The 19517-nt window shown below is 49.4% G+C and overlaps 1 protein-coding gene across 1 annotated transcript; it reads right to left on the minus strand.

Annotated features, from left to right (window-relative positions):
• Positions 1-1769: 1769 nt before the first annotated feature.
• Positions 1770-18510, minus strand: LOC128826980 (trypsin-3-like). The gene is made up of 6 exons (XM_054010597.1): positions 18220-18510; positions 17069-17158; positions 8415-8583; positions 5363-5616; positions 4263-4399; positions 1770-3546 (listed from the first exon to the last, which is right to left on the minus strand). Exons 2-6 carry the CDS (start codon positions 17112-17114, stop codon positions 3379-3381), a joined length of 774 nt encoding a protein of 257 aa, XP_053866572.1. The 5' UTR covers positions 17115-17158; positions 18220-18510; the 3' UTR covers positions 1770-3378.
• Positions 18511-19517: the final 1007 nt, after the last annotated feature.

Consider the following 19517-nt stretch of genomic DNA (forward strand, 5'->3'; position numbering starts at 1 on the left):
AATAACACATCCACTGCTTTCCCCTCATCCATGGAGCCAGTTATCTCATCATAGAAGGCAATTAGGTTAGTCAGGCATGACTTCCCCTTGGTGAATCCATGCTGACTGTTCCTGATCACTTTCCTCTCCTCTAAGTGTTTCATAATTGATTCCTTGAGGACCTGCTCCATGATTTTTCCAGGGACTGAGGTGAGGCTGACTGGCCTGTAGTTCCCCGGGTCCTCCTTCTTCCCTTTTTTAAAGATGGGCACTACATTAGCCTTTTTCCAGTCATCCGGGACCTCTCCCGATCGCCATGAGTTTTCAAAGATGATGGCCAATGGCTCCGCAATCACATCCCCCAACTCCTTTAGCACCCTCGGATGCCGCGCATCCGGCCCCATGGACTTGTGCTCATCCAGTTTTTCTAAATAGTCCCGAACCACTTCTTTCTCCACAGAGGGCTGGTCACCTCCTCCCCATACTGTGCTGCCCAGTCCAGCAGTCTGGGAGCTGACCTTGTTTGTGAAGACAGAGGCAAAAAAAGCATTGAGTACATTAGCTTTTTCCACATCCTCGGTAACTAGGTTGCCGCCCTCATTCAGTAAGGGGCCCACAATTTCCTTGACTTTCATCTTGTTGCTAACATACCTGAAGAAACCCTTCTTGTTACTCTTAACATCTCTTGCTAGCTGCAACTCCAAGTGCGATTTGGCCTTCCTGATTTCACTCCTGCACGCCTGAGCGATATTTTTATACTCCTCCCTGGTCATTTGTCCAATCTTCCACTTCTTGTAAGTTTCTTTTTTGCGTTTAAAGTCAGCAAGGATTTCACTGTTTAGCCAAGCCTGCCATATTTACTATTCTTTCTACACATCGGGATGATTTGTTCCTGCAACCTCAATAAGGATTCTTTAAAATACAGCCAGCTTTCCTGGACCCCTTTGCCCTTCATGTTATTTTCCCAGGGGATCCTGCCCATCTGTTCCCTGAGGGAGTCAAAGTCTGCTTTTCTGAAGTCCAGGGTCCATATTCTGCTGCTCTCCTTTCTTCCTTGTGTCAGGATCCTGAACTCAACCATCTCATGGTCACTGCCTCCCAGGTTCCCATCCACTTTTGCTTCCCCTACTAATTCTTCCCTGTTTGTGAGCAGCAGGTCAAGAAAAGCTCTGCCCCTAGTTGGTTCCTCCAGCAATTGCACCAGGAAATTTCCCCTACACTTTCCAAAAACTTCCTGGATTGTCTGTGCACCGCTGTATTGCTCTCCCAGCAGATATCAGGGAGATTAAAGTCTCCCAAGAGAACCAGGGCCTGCGATCTAGCAACTTCTGCTAGTTGCCAGAAGAAAGCCTCGTCCACCTCATCCCCCTGGACTGGTGGTCTATAGCAGACTCTCACCATGACATCACCCTTGTTGCTCACACTTCTCAACTTTATCCAGAGACTCTCGGGTTTTTCTGCAATTTCATACCGGAGCTCTGAGCAGTCATACTCCTCTCTTACATACAACGCAACTCCCCCACCTTTTCTGCCCTGCCTGTCCTTCCTGAACAGTTTTAGACCATCCCTGACAGATGAATGTCTAACCTGTTCTTAAACACCTCCAACAATGAAGATTTCACCACCATCCCAGGGAACCTATTCCAGTGCTAAACTCTGCTTAGAGTTAAAAAGTTTTCCCCAGGATCTTAGATTTCATATTTTAATGTAATATCGAAGTCAAAACTCAATGACTCAAAATCACAATGTTGACATGAAACATTTGTTTTTGCTTTCCTGAAACGTTTTATTAAGGCAAAGTTACAATAGAACTTTAACATAGTACATCGCACGTTACTTATCCAGGATCAAATTAATGTTCAGAGAACCAGGCTAAAGATTCTGGTTTGTTCCCTGGGCCCTCTTCTGCTGACTGTGCTAGAAAGTGCTAAATACCTGTCCTCTTTTGGGTGCTTCTCTTGTGTACATACTTGGCATTAAAAGTTTTTAACGTTATCACAGAATAATAGAATTGGAGGCTTAGAAGGGACCACAAGGGGCATCCAGGCTAACCCCCTGCCAAGATGCAGGATTGTAGAAATGACATGCTTTCATTATAGAAACGGAACATTTCAACATGGACTGGGAGCCTTATTTTCTGAGCATAAATTGCCTCACCCTTTGTCAGTCTGTCCTCTATCACAGCTTCTTCTCTAGGATCAGTCAGTGCTTTTTCCAACCCTTGTCGCTAGTATCTCTTACCCCCAAGAGTTCAAAATTGGCAAGTCCGGGCCCACTCAAAATTGTGAGATTGGCTTAAAAAAATCACAAGATGTGAAAAACAAAACAAAACCACTAGGGTTTGTTTGTTCACTGTTTTTAGAGCCTCTAAGGGTGGGTTTCCCCAAAGCCTAGGTCTAGAAAGTGATTTCTGCCAACAAAAGCTCAGATTCTCAGAGTCACATGACTCCAGGAGCTCAAGACTTTAAGAAACAAACAAACCCACCCTCATGAGACGTGCCATAAAATCATGTGAGATTTGGGTCACTGAGTCTCACCACTGCCAAGCCTCACAGTTTTACGCTGAATCTCATGGGGATGTAAATGGCTACATGTAAATGCATCTATCTCGGACCAAAGAATGTCCGCCAGACTTGGAGGATGGGGACCCTCTCCATAGAAGTAGTGACGCTCAGAAAGATTTTGGTGGTGGATAATCAGCTGAACATGAACTCCTGGGGCTTGTCTACGCCACAGGTGCTGTAGCTATGTTCCTGTAGCACCGTGTGACAAAGTTTGAACTCCATGAGACGTCAGACTTGGTGACTTCAGAGCAGTTCTAGCCACTTATGCCACCCGAACTAATGCAAGAGACCAGAGCAAAGACCTGTGCACTATTGGTGGCATTTTAAAACCCGTCTCATAATTTTTAATCCAATCTCATGATTTTTAAACCCATCTCACAGTCGTCGGGCTGATCTCACGATTTTTACAGCAGTCTCGTGGCTTTCAAACTAATCCCATGATTCTAAACCAAAACTCCTGATTTTTAAACTCAACATCTTGATTTTTGAAGCAATCCTGTGGACTTCAGGCTGATTCATGACTTTTAAGCCAATCTCGTGATTTTTTTAAAGCAATCTCATGAATTTAACGCTGATCTCATGATTTTAAAGCAATCTCACAATCTTTAGGCTGATTCATGATTTTTAAACCAGTCCCACATTTTTAACCTAGTCTCAGGATTTTGTCAGGCCTGGCTCATAACCACTGGCTGCTTTGGGCTGGCCCCACCGCAGTGCCCCCATCCTAGTCCCACGCAGATCAGCACCCCCAGGATGCCGCGGCGAGATGAGGAGAGGCGTGGCTGGGGCGTGTTTTTGGTGGGTTATTGTGGCAGGCGTGACACTCTGTGAGCTCTCAGTCTGATCCGATGCACTTCCTCCCTATGGTGTTCCTCACCCACTGGGCAGCTTTGCAGACATTGGCGTAGACGCCGGGCCGTCCCGGCAGGGCACAAACGGACATCCCCCAGGAGACCACGCCCTGCAGCTGCCCGTTGCAGACCAGTGGGCCTCCTGAATCCCCCTGCAGAGACAACGTGGAGCCATCAGTAAAACACAGCCATGCCCCCAGGGCCCACACGCACACACACAGAGCAGGGCCCACCCCCTCCAGCAGGGGGTGGCAGGGACAAACCCACACACACTAGCACTCATACCCTCCAGCAGGGGGTGGCAGGGACACACACGGACACACCAGCACTCATACCCTCCAGCAGGGGGTGGCAGGGACACACACGGACACACCAGCACTCATACCCTCCAGCAGGGGGTGGCAGGGATAAACCCACACACACCAGCACTCATACCCTCCAGCAGGGGGTGGCAGGGACACACACGGACACACCAGCACTCATACCCTCCAGCAGGGGGTGGCAGGGACAAACCCACACACACCAGCACTCATACCCTCCAGCAGGGGGTGGCAGGGACACACACGGACACAGGAAGTGTTTAAAGAGCAGAAATGGTTTCAGGTGGTCTGAGCTTCCTACACCTGCGCTGGGGATCAGACAGGGCCAGGAGCTGGATGAAGCCCAGCCCTTAGGGCTTGGTGCGGCCGGATGGCAGATCGGCTGCTCTTCCATGGGGCATGAAGGCTGGCTGGGGCCAGGGGCTGAGTGACGACGGCCCCTCAGTAGCAGGGTGAGAAGCGTTTGCAGGTTGTAGGGGATAAAGAGTATTGAGCTGTGTGAGTTCCTACACCCAGCACCTACCCCGCTCTCCGGGATGCCCCCTTACCTGGCATGAGTCTATGCCACCCTGCTCCACGCCAGCGCAGAACATGTTCTCCGTGATTATGCTCCCATAAGTGCCCTGGCACCTGGCCTGGCTGACACTATAGACATCTGCACACCGCATGGTGTTTGGGAACAGCCCTGGGCAATGACAGAAAAACAGGAGTTCATGAGCGGGGAACAAGGTGCAAGAGAAGAAAACTTGGTGTAAGACCCTCAACTGGTGTAAACTGGCACAGATCCACTGGTGCCAATGGAGCTACGGCCGATTGATCCCCCCTGGGATCTGGCCCCATTGACTCCAATGGAGCGACGGACGATTGACCCCAGCTGGGATCTGGCCCCATTGACTCCAATGGAGCTACGGACGATTGACCCCAGCTGGGATCTGGCCCCATTGACTCCAATGGAGCTACGGACGATTGACCCCAGCTGGGATCTGGCCCCATTGATTCCAATGGAGCGACGGCCGATTGACCCCAGCTGGGATCTGGCCCCATTGATTCCAATGGAGCTATGGCCGATTGACCCCAGCTGGGATCTGGCCCCATTGACTCCAATGGAGCGACGGCCGATTGACCCCAGCTGGGATCTGGCCCCATTGACTCCAATGGAACTACGGCCGATTAATCCCAGCTGGGATCTGGCCGCATTCCTTTTCCAAAAAGGGAAATTTCTGATGAACAGAAAAGCCAGAAAAAAATCCTCATTTCAGGTCAAACAAATCCTTTCATTTAAATCCAGTATTTTATGTGATATTATAATATTTCATTGTGATTTGAAGCATGTCTGTAATGTTTTTAAATTGTTTTGAAAACAAAAGGAAAGGAAATTTCAAAAGGAAACATTCTGAATAGAAAAAAAAAATCAAGCCATTGTGTCCTAGTGTTTTCAGAATATTTTTTTCTGAAATGAATGAAACTGCCCCGAATTTGTGGGACACTTTGGTGTTGTCGAAGCTGCGTTTTTCTGTTGAAAAATTTCTCCAAGGAGAAGCCAAGAACCCTTGACAGCCAGTTAACGAGGTCTCCTTAAAGAGCTTCCACCCCCTCACCAAGCTGAGCCCAACCTCAACCCCTCCCTCTACACCCCAGCATGCCATACTTCGGGGGGAACTGATAGAGCCCCATCCTGACACGACGCATGGTGTTCCAGGAGAGGGACAACGGGTAGCCAGGTTGACTGTGTTCACGTAGCTGTTGAGTTGAGCTGGTGCATCCAACTCCAGAAGCATGAAGTCATTGTCATAACGGCGGAGGTTATACCCTGGATGCACAAAGAACTTGCGGATTCTTCGTATCTGTTCTGTGCCTTCCTTCGCCCGGAGATTATAATCCCCCAGATGCACCTGCAGGGAGCTGCATGGAGAGAGGACAAAGGAAGAGATCAATGGGCGGCAATTCAAAGGTCGTATCTGGCAAGCAACTAGAATTGGGCCAATAATGGATTTTTCAATGTTGGGGTAGTCTCCGAGATCTCATCAACTTGATTCACCAAGAACTCAGTTTCACTCCAATCTCGTGTTTTTCTTGGCATACACTTAGACTCCTCAGAGCTGATCAGAGTCATGTGTAAGGGGTGGGTACAGGGCACTTACACAGATCCGAAGAATACAAGTATTGGTTACTTTATATACAAATTTAACCCTATTCTGATGCATGCATCCTCCATTTTACATGAAATCATGCACTTTATGGTTGGTCCAGTTATTTTCAGGCCCACTTCCTGTACATGTCATGCTTTGTTCTCATGCCACATGTACACAGCATATTTTGTTAGTTTTCTCCCTGTCTGAATAGTCTCCTTCCACACATTTTTAGCCATTGCTGCTGAAACTACTATTTCTTGCACCTGGTTTTACACAGCTGAAATGAACAATTTTGGTAAAATCGTTCTGAATTTCTGGGACATTTTGATGTTATCAAAGCTGCAGTTTTCACCAAAGATCGTGAATTCCTTGTCCTTGGCTTTTGAATGGGGTGACCAGTAGTTCCAATAATATCGAGATCATCCCAATATAAAAGGTTTGTGCAACTCTACCTCCCTCCCTGAGCAAAAGTTTCCTGGTTTTTCACACGTGCTATCTGCTCATCCTACTTTTGGGACGCACTTAACATGGTTATTTTTATTTTTGCCTTGTCCTGGATTACTGCGGCTCGCTCATGCCAAGTTAAACCAACGTGTGGGAGCAGTGAGAACCACAAAGAGTTTTGAATTTTCCAGTGAATCAAAAAGTCAGGGGAGAAAAGTTCATTTCAATCATCACGAGACATGGTTGAAAGAAAAAATCTCAAATTGAAAATCGAAACGTTTTGAAAATGTCGACATGAGATATTGCGATTTTTAAGGTATTATGTATACGTTTTAATTAGTTTTCCAAATACAACAAATATACCAGCTTCATCCTAACACACAAAGAGAGTTGGGAGAAAAGGAGGGGAGGGGAAGGACAAATCTATCTGCAGGATTTGCAGTAATTACAGAGATATAAAAAGACAGCCTGAATTGCTTTCAATTTTTTGGGCACTCCTCTTCTGCGGAATGCCAGGCGTTCATTCCAGGGTTTAAATTCTCATCGAGTATTTCCTGGAGCCCTCCACAGCCCCCCTCCATTCAGGGCTCCTGGCTTCAGCTGCAGGGTGGGGGTTGTGACACTCTGCACCCCATATTCATCATAGTGATATGATTATGCCATGAATATGACATAATTATTGTGCATCCTATACAACATGTCATGTGAGGTGTCAATGGAAAATGTCTGCTTTGCTAAATATGATTATCCTGTTTGTAGGCATGTAACATTTTTGTATCTGGAGTTATGAATATTGACTATGTATCTGTATTTCAAATGTGTTTGCTTCTGGGGTAACACCCTCAAGGCAATTTGCTTCTAGTTTGGCCAGCACATTGTGAAGGAACTATTCAAGTTGAATGGCCCATCAAAGAATGCTTAACTCACATTGGACCATGGAAGAAGCCTATCCACATTTGATGGACTTTTCTGAGGACATTCTAGGGCTCATGGCCCCTGTTATGACTCAAGGAAGCATGGGTGTGAGCCCTGCCTGTGGATGTTGGTGGGAGGGCAAGCTTGGAGGGCAGCTTGTCACATCACAGTGTGAGAGGGAATCCAGATTGGTAAAACAGAGGACTCAGCAGTACCCCAGTTCCAGTTTGCACCGGGGGGGGGGAGGGTTGTCAGAGGGGGACTTGGGGCTTTAGCCCTGCAGGGTGCGCCAGGGTTCAGGGCTTCAGTCCCACGGGATGCACCAGGGCTCAGGGCTCCAGGCTTCAGCCACAGGGCCCCACAGACCCCCTGAAACCAATAGGGGGCTGCAGACCCTCCGGTTGAGAACCAAGAGCATCAGACTGGAGTTAAGGGAAAATATTTCCCGGAGGTGAAAGTAAGACGGTCCGGTCTGGTCCGGCGAATCGGCAAGAGCCGGTATGCTGTGCCAGACCGGACTGGCTTCCGCGGTGGGGAATTAAAGGACTCTGGGCTCCCCGCCGGGAGCCCAGATCCCTTTAAATCCCACCTGCAGCTTGGCACCCGGGCTGGGGCCGGGATTTAAAGGGCCTGGAGCTCCGTGGCGGCTGGAGCCCCGGGCCCTTTAATTTGCCCCTGAGCCCTGGGTTGATTTAAAAGCCCTGGGGCTCCCAGCCACAGCTGGTGCCCCAGGGCCTTTAAATCTTGAAAAGCCCCTCCTCTTCCAATTGAGGCCCCGCCTCTTCTGGATGAGTCCACGCCCCCTCAGGACTCCGGCAGTACCAGTAAGTCCTGTAAGTTACTTTCACCCCTGGCTCCGCTCCATTCCATCCAGCTCCTAGAGCACCCGCACATGAGCCACCCGTGGGATGCTACAAGGGGTAACGCTGGCGAGCCTGGGGGCGAGTTTCCCTCTGCACACGCCGCTGCGGAGAGCGATGCTGGCGTGCTGCATCCTGTGTGGGGTGGGCACATCTGTACAAGGATGCTGGAAAACTGCAGAGGGTGCAGAAAAGAGCCACAATAATGAAGGAGGATGGGGCTGGGATTTAGAAGGTGCAGAGGGAGACCTGGGTACAGATGGGGGACACCACGGGAGAAGATAAGGATTGGGGACGTGGGTTACTCCCATGCATCTCCCTCTCTCCCTCCACCCCCGCACTGACTTACCCGATCCCTGAGCGGCAGTGCGCAGCAGTTAGCACCCACTTGGGGTCTATCAGGCTCCCGCCACAGTAGATGCGGCCGTTCCTCAGGAGAGCCACCTGGTAGGGCCGGGAGCCAATGCGGCAGTCTCTCCCCCCAACGATCCGGTCTCCCTCTGAGGCTGAGTCTGAGTCTGCAATGGAGAGTGGCAAACAGCAGCTGAAATCAGGGCAGGGTGGGCATCAGCCATGTCCATATGGATTGGCCCATGGCAGGATGACCATGAGCTGCCGCTCGCACGCGGTCATGCCAAAGCCCAAGGCGATCCGAGGTTGTACCCGGCGAGGTATTTGCAGTAGTGATAGGGTCGTATTCATAGCCAACACGTAGGGGAGCATACAGGGTCAAGTGCCCCTCCCCCAGATTTCTGCTTGGCCTGCCAGGAGGGAGGGAGGCTCTGTCCTTCCCCGATGCACCTGCCCCCGGCACGCTCAGCCCCCCTCCCAGGTGAGGAGCGGAAGGGGCAGGACCAGCCGTGGCTTGTGCCAGCTGCTCTGGGTCGCTGCTCTGTGCAGCGCGGCGGCTGTCTGAGAGAGAGTCCGACAGAGGAGGTGGCGGCTTCCACTCCCCACCTGGGCCTGGCTGTCGGGGACAGACGCTGAGTGAGCGGAGCCCCCTCGTCCCCCGGCACGTTTCCGGCTTGCTCGGCCCCTGTCCCCGGCAGCCTGGTCCAGGCAGGGAGAGGAAACCACGCCACCTCAGCCAGCCACCACACTGCACAGAGCAGCGACCCTGAGCAGCCACCTTCAGCCGCGTGAGAAGCGGCTCTGTCCTGCTCCCGGTCCAGACTCCGGGCTCGGCTGCCAGGGACAGGGGCCAAATGTGCCCCCAATATTTCCCATGAAACAAATTCTGGGGGAAAAAAAACCCCCATTTCAGGTTGATCAGAACCTTTTGGTTTTGACAAAATCATCGTGTCATAGATATATGGAACTGGAAGGGATCTCCAGAGGTCGTCGAGTCCAGCCCTCTGAGGCAGAAACCCCCAAAATACCTAGACCATCCCTGACAGGTGTTTGCCCAACCTGGGCTTAAAAACTTCCGGTGACGGGGATTCCTTGGAAGCCGATTCCAGAGCTTAACTATCCTGAGAGTTAGGAAGTTTTTCCTAATATCTACTGTGACAAACCCAGACCAGTGGGGTACAGGAGTCTGGTAGAGGGCAAATATACCGGTCACTGGATGAGTCGTTTTCTGTTCCCTGAGTGACCAGAGAAGGGGCTGCACTAGAATAATCAGGAACCTGCTAGAACCAGTTAAGGCAGGCAGGCCAATTAGGACACCTGGAACTAATTAAGAAGCTGCTAGAATCAATTAAGGCAGCTAATCAAGGCACCTGGGTTTTAAAAGGAGCTCACTTCGGTTTGTGGTGGGAGTGTGAGGAGCTGGGAGCAAGAGGCACAAGGAGCTGAGAGTGAGAGGGTGTGCTGCTGGAGGACTGAGGAGCACAATTATCAGACACCAGGAGGAAGGTCCTGTGGTGAGAATAAGGAAGGTGTTTGGAGGAGGCCATGGGGAAGTAGCCCAGGGAGTTGTAGCTGTCGTGCAGCTGTTACAGGAGGCACTACAGACAGCTGCAGTCCACAGGGCCCTGGGTTGGAACCCGGAGTAGAGGGTGGGCCTGGGTTCCCCCCAGACCTCCCAATTGACCTGGACTGTGGGTTCTTCCAGAGGGGAAGGTCTCTGGGCTGTTCCCCAACCCACATAGTGAATCTGCGAGGCAAGAAAATCCGCCAATAAGCGCAGGACCCACCAAGATAGAGGAGGAACTTTGTCACACTACCCTAAATCTGCCTTGCTGCAGATTAAGCCCATTGCTTCTTGTCCTACCTTCAGTGGACATGGAAAGCAATTGATCACCGGCCTCTTTATAACAGCCCTTCACATGTGTGAAGACTGTTCTTCGGTCTGACCTCAGTCTTCCTTTCTCAGGACTAAACATGCCCAGTTATTTTAACCTTCCCTTGCAGGTCAGGTTTTCTCAACCTTTGATCATCATTGTTGCTCTCCTCTGGACTCTCTCCAATTTGTCCACATCTTTACTAAAGTGTGGTTGCCCAGAAGTGGACACATTTCTCCAACTGGGGCCTCACTGGTGCTGAGTAGAGCGGAACAATTACTTCCCATGTCTTTCATATGGCACTCCTGTTAATGCATCCCAGAATGCCCAGAATGATATTGGGCTTTTTCGTAGCTGCATCACACTGCTGACTCATATTCCATTTGTGATCCACTATCACCCGCAGATCCTTTTCAGCAGTGCTGCCCTCTAGCCAGTTATTCCCCATTTTGTAGTTGTGCATTTGATTTTTCCTTCTCAAGTGAAGTACTTTGCAGTTGTCTTTACTGAATTTCATATGAATTTCAGACCAATTCTCCAATATGTCAAGGTCGTTTTGAAATCTAATCCTGTCCTCCAAAGTGCTTGCAACCCCTCCCAGCTTGGTATCACCCATAAATTTATCAGCGTACTCTCCACTCCATTATCCAAATCATTAATGAAAATATTGATTAGTACCAGACCCAGGACTGAGCCCTGTAGGACATGGCTAGATACACCCACCCAGTTTGACAGTGAACCATTGATAACTACGCTTTGAGTACGGTCTTTCAACCAGTTGTGCACCCACCTTCTAGTAATTTTACTTAGACCAACTTTTCCTAGTTTGCTTATGAGAATGTCATGGGGGACTGTGTCAAAAGCCCTTCTAAAATAAAGATATAGCTCATCCACTACTTTCTCGCATCTAATAGGCCAGTAACCTTGTCAAAGAAGGAAATTTGGTTGGTTGGGCACAATTCGTTCTTGACAAATCCATGCTAGCTATTCCTTATAGCCCTATTGTCCTCCAGGGGCTTACACATTGATTGTTTAATAATTTGTTGCAATATCTTTTCAGGTAGCAAAGTTAGGCTGCCTGGTCTGGAATTCCCCGGGTCCTCTTTGTTCCCCTTTTTAAAGATAGGTGCTATGTTTGCCCTTCTCCAGTCTCCTGGGACCACACCTGAGGAGTGCTCAAAGATCATAGCTGGAGCAATCTCAGAATGATTAGCAAATTCCTTAAGGACCCTAAGGTGAATTTCATCAGGTCCTGCAGACTTGAATACACCTAACTTAGCTAAATATTCTTTAACCTGTTCTTTCCTTGTTTTGGCTTGAGTGCATTCCTCCTGATTGATAATATTAATTGTGTTGAGTATCTCGTCTCCATTAACCTTTTTAGTGAAGATTGAAGCAAAATAGGCATTAAACAGCTCAGTTTTCTTGATGTCATGAGTTATTAGCTCTCCTTCCCTGCTAAGTAGAGGACCTCCACTTCCCTTCGTCTTTCTCTTGCTCCCAATGTATTTAAAGAATCTCTTCTTATTGCTTTTTATATCCCTTGCTAACTCATTTTGTGCCTTAGATACAGGGCCGGCCTTAGTAAGAGCGGGGCCCGATTCCTGGGGGCGGGGCTTGCCGCTGGCAAGCCCCGCCCGCAGGAATCGGGCCCCGTTCGGGCTGGGGTCGCGGGGTTTGGGGCCGGGCCGGAGCCGCTGGGGCCGGGGCCAGGCCAGAGCCGCCGGGGCCCGAGCCAGAGCCGCTGGGGCCCGAGCCAGAGCTGCCGGGGCCAGAGGGGCTCGGGCCAGGGCCGTTTGGGCCAGCGCCCCAGGGCCCGAGCCGGGCCGGGGGTGCTTGGCCGGGGCCGGAGCCATGGGGCCCGAGCCGGGCCGCGGGTGCTCGGCCGGCACCGCTCGGCTGGGGACGCGGCCGGCGCCCCGGGGCCCGAGCCAGAGCCGCCGGAGCCGGGGCCTGAGGTGTTGGGGCCGGGCCGGTGCCCCGTGCTGGGGGTGCTCGGCTGGAACTGGGGCCGCTGCCCCGGGGCCCGAGCCGGGCCGGAGCCAGAGCCGCTCGGCCGGGGTCGGGCTGGTGCCCCGGGGCCCAAGCCGGGCCGGGGCCGGAGCCGCTCGGCCGGGGTCGGGCTGGTGCCCCGGGGCCCGAGCCGGGCCGGGGCCGGAGTCGCTCGCGCCAGGGCCGGGGGTGCTCGGCCGGCGCCAGGGCCGGGCTGGAGCCGTGGGGCCGGGCCGGCGCGCTCGGCCGGGGCCGGTGCCCCAGGGCCCGTGCCGGGCTGGAGCCAGAGCCGCCGGGGCCGCTCGGCCAGGGCCGGACTGGGCCGCGCCGCGCCTCCCAGGAGCCCTCCTCGCACCCCCCCACCCGCTTACCTGTTGCTGTCGCCGCCTGCCCCTTTTCAGACTTCCCGCGAACATCTGATTCGCGGGAAGCAGGGGAGGGGGAGGAACAGGGGGTGGAGCATTCAGGGGAGGGGAGGAGGGGGAAGTGAGCTGGGGGCGGAGTGGACAGCTGCGGGGCCCTCTTAGGCGCGGGGCCCAATTCAGCCGAATCGGCTGAATCGGCTTAAAGCCGGCCCTGCTTAGATATGCTGATTTTGTCCCTACATACTTGTGCTATTCTTTTGTTCTCCTCCTTAGCAATTTGTCGATATTTCCAATTTTTTGTAGAACTCCTTTCTGATTTTCAGGTCATTACATTGCTCCTGATGGAACTTGATTGGCCCCTTACTATGCTTCCTATCTTTCCTGCTCATTGGGATAGTTTTGAAATTGTGCTTATAATATTGTCTCCTTGCAAACTCTCCTGAACAACTTTTTCCCTTAGATTTTCTTCCCATGGGATCTTACCTACCAGTTCACTGAGCTTGTTAAAGTCCATTCTCCTTATTCTGCTGCCCTCACTCCTTCCTTTCTTTAGTGTCATGAAATTTATCTTTTCCTGATGTCTTCTCCCCAAACTGCCTTTCACCTCGAGAGTTGCTACCAATTTCTCCTAGTTGATAAGGAACCAGTCTAACGTGCTCAGAACATTTGTGGATTGGGAGTCTATAACATATACTCACCATTGGCTTAGATTTGCTCGTTCCTTGGGCAATTTCCCATGCCTATGTGTCCTTCATGAATGAAATTTAAGATCCTGTTTTTTCCCCCTGAGGATAAATGGAAGCTTAACACACTTCCCTTTGAGGAGAACATTATCCACCACTGCAGGCTTATACGGCATAATGTTTAGGCATGAAATGTGTTTTCCATCCAGAATGTAGAGCATGCATCATGGACTCCAGTATCTCTGCAGTTGCACTTGATCACATGTCCCACATGTGAGATGACACACCATCTGAGTAGGTTGATGTGGAATTCAACCTTGGAGTTGGTTTCTGGAGCCTGGCCTTGATGGGTCTCGGTTAGATCTGGGAAAAAGCATCATCCCACAATGATTTGACTTCCTGAGGCGAATTCAACGGTGGAGTCATAATTCTGAAGCATGAGCGCTGGCATCTGAGATGGCATTCAGCTTTGAAATAGATTATTTCGATTGTCAATGATCCATAGATACAGCTGGGAGAAGCTTCAAGACGATGTCAGATTTCTCAGACGTTCCTTCTGAAGTGGTGTGTGTTTGGAGACTGTGTTTGTGAAGACACTTGGATGCTAATGATACAGATCCCCAGCTGCAGTCTTTGCCCCTAGCCCATCTTGTAAATTTTGCACAAAAAGGCAGAATATTGTAGCTGAGATGCATAGGACAATAGTCTTTTCAGTTCTTCATATTCACCATCCATGGTCCACTTCCATTCCACATCCAGTAGCAGCATTATTATCCCATGTGTTTAGTTATCAGAGATGTTATCTATCGATTTTCCTCAAGAAAATTGGCATATCTAGTGCATGCCACACTAGCACAGGGTCCTTACCCAATAGCTACACCAGAGGATAGACACTCAGGGGTACAGCCAGTTGGAAAATTTCCAACTGAACAGCTTTTTCATCAGAAAATGCCATTTTGTCGAAATAGAGACCTTTCACAAGGAACAGGCCAATTTCAACGACATTTCGTTTGGAAAGAAATTGACATGATCAGAACGGAACATTTTGATTTTCATTTTGAAACGACAATCTGTTTTGCTATTTTACAACCTTATTTAATTTATTTAAATTCGTTACAAATTAAAGATTGGAACTAAACACCTCAATTGTATCAAAATTAAACATTTTCATTGATCGGAAGTATTTTTTTTTTGAAAATTTCATTTGAAAATGTCAACATTTGTTGATGTGGTTCTGATTTGGAATGAAAATAAATTTCAAAATCACAGAATGTCTCGCAGAAGATTCTAGTTCCTGCCCAGCTGCACGCACAAATCTACAGGTGCTTGGAGCCGGATCCTTGCATTTAGAGAGGAAAGGCTCGTGGGTTTACACTTTGGGTCCTGGATCTTATACCTGCAGACGAGCTAGCCAGGGGCATCATTAACATGGATGGATACAAACTTTTTTAATGGACAATCAGGGTTTCAACAAAACAGAGCTTTTCAATTCTTGTGGAAATTTTTGATTTTTTTTTATTTGGAAATATTGCTGGCATGCTTCTGCGATGCTGCAATTTGGTGCCCCATTTTCCTCTATAAGCCATGCATCAGTCTATAAGCCAGTCTCTACGCAAAAGAATTAATGGACACAAATCTGACATCAGGAATCAAAATACTCAAAAACCAGTGGGAGAACACTTTAACCTGTCTGGTCATTCAGTGACAGACCTGCGGGTGGCTATATTACAACAGAAAAACTTCAAAAACAGACTCCAACGAGAGACTGCTGAGCTAGAATTGATATGCAAACTAGACACAATCAACTCCGGTTTGAATAAGGACTGGGAATGGCTGAGCCATTACAAACATTGAATCTATCTCCCCTTGTAAGTATTCTCACACTTCTTATCAAACTGTCTGTACTGGGCTAGCTTGATTATCACTTCAAAAGTTTTTTTTCTCTTAATTAATTGGCCTCTCAGAGTTGGTAAGACAACTCCCACCTGTTTATGCTCTCTGTATGTGTGTATATATATCTCCTCAATATATGTTCCATTCTATATGCATCCGAAGAAGTGGGCTGTAGTCCATGAAAGCTTATGCTCTAATAAATTTGTTAGTCTCTAAGGTGCCACAAGTACTCCTGTTCTTCTTTTTGCATCACAGAAGGACTACATCTCCCATGAGGCATCACAGCCAGAGACTCCCATAATGCCATCACCTTCCCTCACCATGACTGGGAGATGAAGTCCAACCACAGAGGTTGGCCAATAGAGAAGGATGGGGCCTTCAAGCCCCCATACTACAACTCCCATGAAGCATTGCAGCAGCATTTCCAGATCAGAATGTTTCAGGGTTGGGTTTTTTTTTTTTTTTTTTTTTTTTGAAAAGTCCAATTTTTTGGGGTGAGGGGAGCAGAAATAATTTGGTTTTTGGATTGGACAGTCGCAGGCTAGCTGGTGTTCTCTGCTAATGATGTGTACAATTTGCTTGAGCTGAATATTTGGGTGGGCAGAATTTACATATAAAACCAACTTGCTCAGGTAGGGATGATAAACTACTGTAGGCGATGTTGGTATCAACACCTAGAGTCAAGGTTACCTAACACTTTCCATGATCAAACATTGTTTTCAGTGGCTGAAAGCTTTGCCAAACTTTAACTCTTCAGGTTGAGATTTTCCACACTTGCTCTCTGAACGTGCTTTGGAAAGACCCAGTTCATCCATTTCCAAGAATGAGGTTCGGGAATGATAGGTCATTTTTACAATGTTCAAACAATTCTCCAACCACTTTTTGAAGTGCTCTAGTGCCTTGGTAGAAGGGACTTGAATTTTTGCAAAGGAATAGCCCTGGGGTCAGGGAGGTGCCTTTTGCTGTTCTCATGAAAATTCCCCCAGACTTGGTTAAATTATAAATCTCTGGAAAGCACAATTTACATATGCTCAGGAGAACAGGGGGTTGGTCAGTGACTGGCATTTCTAGGCTTTACCGCAATACAAATAATTAAAACTGTAAAACCTTTTTCTTCCCATCAGAAAATGTCATTGTGTCAAAGTTGAAAATTTCTGTGAGAATGTGTTGATTGTGATGCAAATTCTTTTAAAAAAAAAGTTTAAAACAAAGCAGTCTCCTGTATGGACTGGGCTCCACAATCAAACTACATTTCCCATGATGCTCACAGCCAGAGACTCCCATAATCTATTAACTTCTCCTCACCAAGTGGTGCATGGTGCTTCATGGGACAGGCAATCTGGCCAGGCCATTGGACACTATCGTAAAAAACATTTTGATTTTTTTAAAATAATTTGTTGTTTACATGTTTTTCTTAACAGAATTAACATTATACTAGAAATGACAATCTATAAAAGTTATATATTTTGATATATGCTTTAAATTTAAAGGCATCGAGATCTCTGTGAAACAGATTTATTTTTTTTCCCAAAAAACATTTCATTTTTTGGGAAATTTCAAAATTCTTTCCTTCTGTGCTGACTCAGGACGCAAACAGATTGTGAAATCGTGGCTTTCTGCCTACTCTACAAACAATAAAGACTAATCAGAGATGAGGCCTGAACATATGAATTCCGTTTCGCAACCCATGGAATTGATAATGGGAGTGCCGGGAACTTTGCTCTTCGTTAGCAGCAAACTGTCCTAAGCAATTTCTCTGAGACCATCCTGGAAGGCCCTGTGGTGAAACTGCAGAACCTTCCCACCCAACCCAACTTTGACTTCTCGCTTGACTCTTTTTCTTACCTGCGGCTGCCCCGACTACCAGCATCGCGATGATCAACAGCTCCATAGCGGTTGTGGTGATGGATACGGTTGGTGGAGTCACTGGCTTTACTGCAGGGAAAGAGATCGAAAGGGAATAATTGGCCACGGGCATCTTGAGGAGGATGGATACCTCGCAGGGAAGGTGCACGCTTAGGATTCAGGAAAGCCAGGCTTGAGTCCCTGTTCTTCCACAGGCTCCCATGAGCAAGCGGTTTCTCTGCACCTCAGCTGCCCTGCCTGTACCAGGAGATGATAGCACTGCCCGACATGGGGAGGGAAAACGCACTGTGATCGTCTGTTGGCAATGGGGGCCCACTGTCCCCCAGCTCAGCTCCATCTTCCTCTTCCGCCCGGTCCCAGTCACCCCCAGGGGCATGTTCCATGAAAAGATCTGATCTGTTGGGAGAACTAAATCTCAAGCCAGATCACAAAAATTTCCATGAGCTGGACTGAGCTCACCCCTCTCCTACTAGTTCCCCTTCTAATGTGTTACTCCAACAACAGAGAGGGCGAAACCCTCGTAACCAGCTTAATATCAGAGAAATTAATAGTTCTAAGGTGCTATCTGGCCCCCATTATGGCAGTATCCGAGCACCTCACAATCTTGACCCTATTTATCCCCACAATTTGTTGGTGAGCAGGGCAGGGCTACTATCCCCATTGTACAGATGGCAAAACTGAGGCACAGATCCTACAGGCCAAGGTCCTACAGGGATGCAGCGACAGACCAGAGATTGGAAGCCATGTCCTCCAAGTACCAGCTGAGCAGTCGAACTGCCAAACCATCCGTCTACATTGAGTGCCCCTTGCCATCCCGTATAATCCTCCCAATAATACAGCAATGCATCTTGGCACCCCATTATCACCCCCAATAGCAAAGCAATACCCCCATGTTACCCTATTGTCCCTTGAAACCTGAGAGATGCCCCCTGAGTCCCCATTGTCCCCCCAATAATAAAGTGATGCCCCGGCAGCCCATAATCACCCCAATAACGGTGAGATGCCCCAAGCCACCATCCTACATCACTCTCCAAACCACAACTATCTCCTTTCCACCCTGCCACCATGACACCCCTTCCTTCCCCTAGCCAGGCATCCCAACAACAGGGGCTAGACTGGCCCTGCTTCACCTGTAGCTCCTGGCGGGGGGCCCTCTGGAGCAGAAGAGGCTCCGGTGGTTGTGTCTTGGACAAAGCTAAGGATCCTCTGGGATGGCTCACTTTTTATGCGAGGGAAATGGGCTGTCCCTGTGAGTCAACGTGATTGCTGAATCTGGGGAGCTGTCCCATGATTTGGCAGCCAGTTGGCTCCCTCCGCCCTCATGCTCCTGGCTTCAGCAGGTTCGATCCCAGGGAGTTGCGGGAGCAAGCCGGCCTTTGTTCCTGCCTCTGTCCTCTGCAGGGGAACCTGGCGGGAATTAGCCCTTGGAATGGCATCTTCTCTGTTGCCGAAAGCGACTCCCTGAACCTTCTGCTCTGTCTCCTCGCACGAGGACAAGAGGGAAAAAAAGGAGATGGAGAATCGGGGGTGGGGGGGGAAGATGAGCCACAGGGACTGGGGGGAAGTCGGGCCTGAGGGCTTGTCTACACTTGAAACGCTCCAGCGAGGGGTTGGCCCATTGGCGTAGTCAATCCATCTCCCTTACATGCAGGAGCTAGGTAGATGGGAGAATTCTTCCATCAACCTAGAGCTGTCTACATGGAGGGTTAAGTTGGCTTCACTACATCACTCGGGGCTGTGGATTTTTCACACATCCCTGAACGACATAACTGGGTCGGCCTCGTTTTTTAGCATAAACCCCGCCTACACCATGCGTGATGGAAAGAGCTGGATCTGTTCCACTGATGCAAAAGCAGAGCGAGAGGTGGCTTGATCACGGCGTGTACGTATCTTCACAGGAAGCAAATCCCGGATACTGATGGGCTCGTGAACGAACGAGAACAAGAACTAGTGGCTGGAAATTAAAGACAGACACATTCCGGTTAGGAACAAGGCACCAGTTTTTTACAGTGCGGGTTGATGAGCCATTCCCTGATGGATTCTCCATTGTTTGATGGCTTCCAGTGAAGCCCGGATGCCATCCTGGGAAAATTCTGACTATGGATTGGACTCAATGCAGGGGGAACTGGGTGAATTTCTCCGACCTGCGTTAGACAGGTGGCCAGACTAGATGATCTCTAAGCCCCATCTGGCCTTAGAATATATGAGTACACCTACATTGTGATGAAAGACCCCCAGTACGGCCGCGGCTGGCCCGGGTCAGCGGACTCGGGCTCACAGGGCTTGGGCTGTGGGGCTAAAAACAGCAATGTAGACGTTCAGGCCTGGGCTGAAGTTTGAGCAGGGAAACCCCACGTGGGGGGTGGGTCTCAGAGCCAGGGCTCCATCCCAAGTGGGAACGTCTGCGTTGTTCTTTTAGCCCCACAGC

This window comes from Malaclemys terrapin, chromosome 21 (assembly GCF_027887155.1).
Source record: "Malaclemys terrapin pileata isolate rMalTer1 chromosome 21, rMalTer1.hap1, whole genome shotgun sequence".
NCBI lineage: Eukaryota > Metazoa > Chordata > Testudines > Emydidae > Malaclemys > Malaclemys terrapin.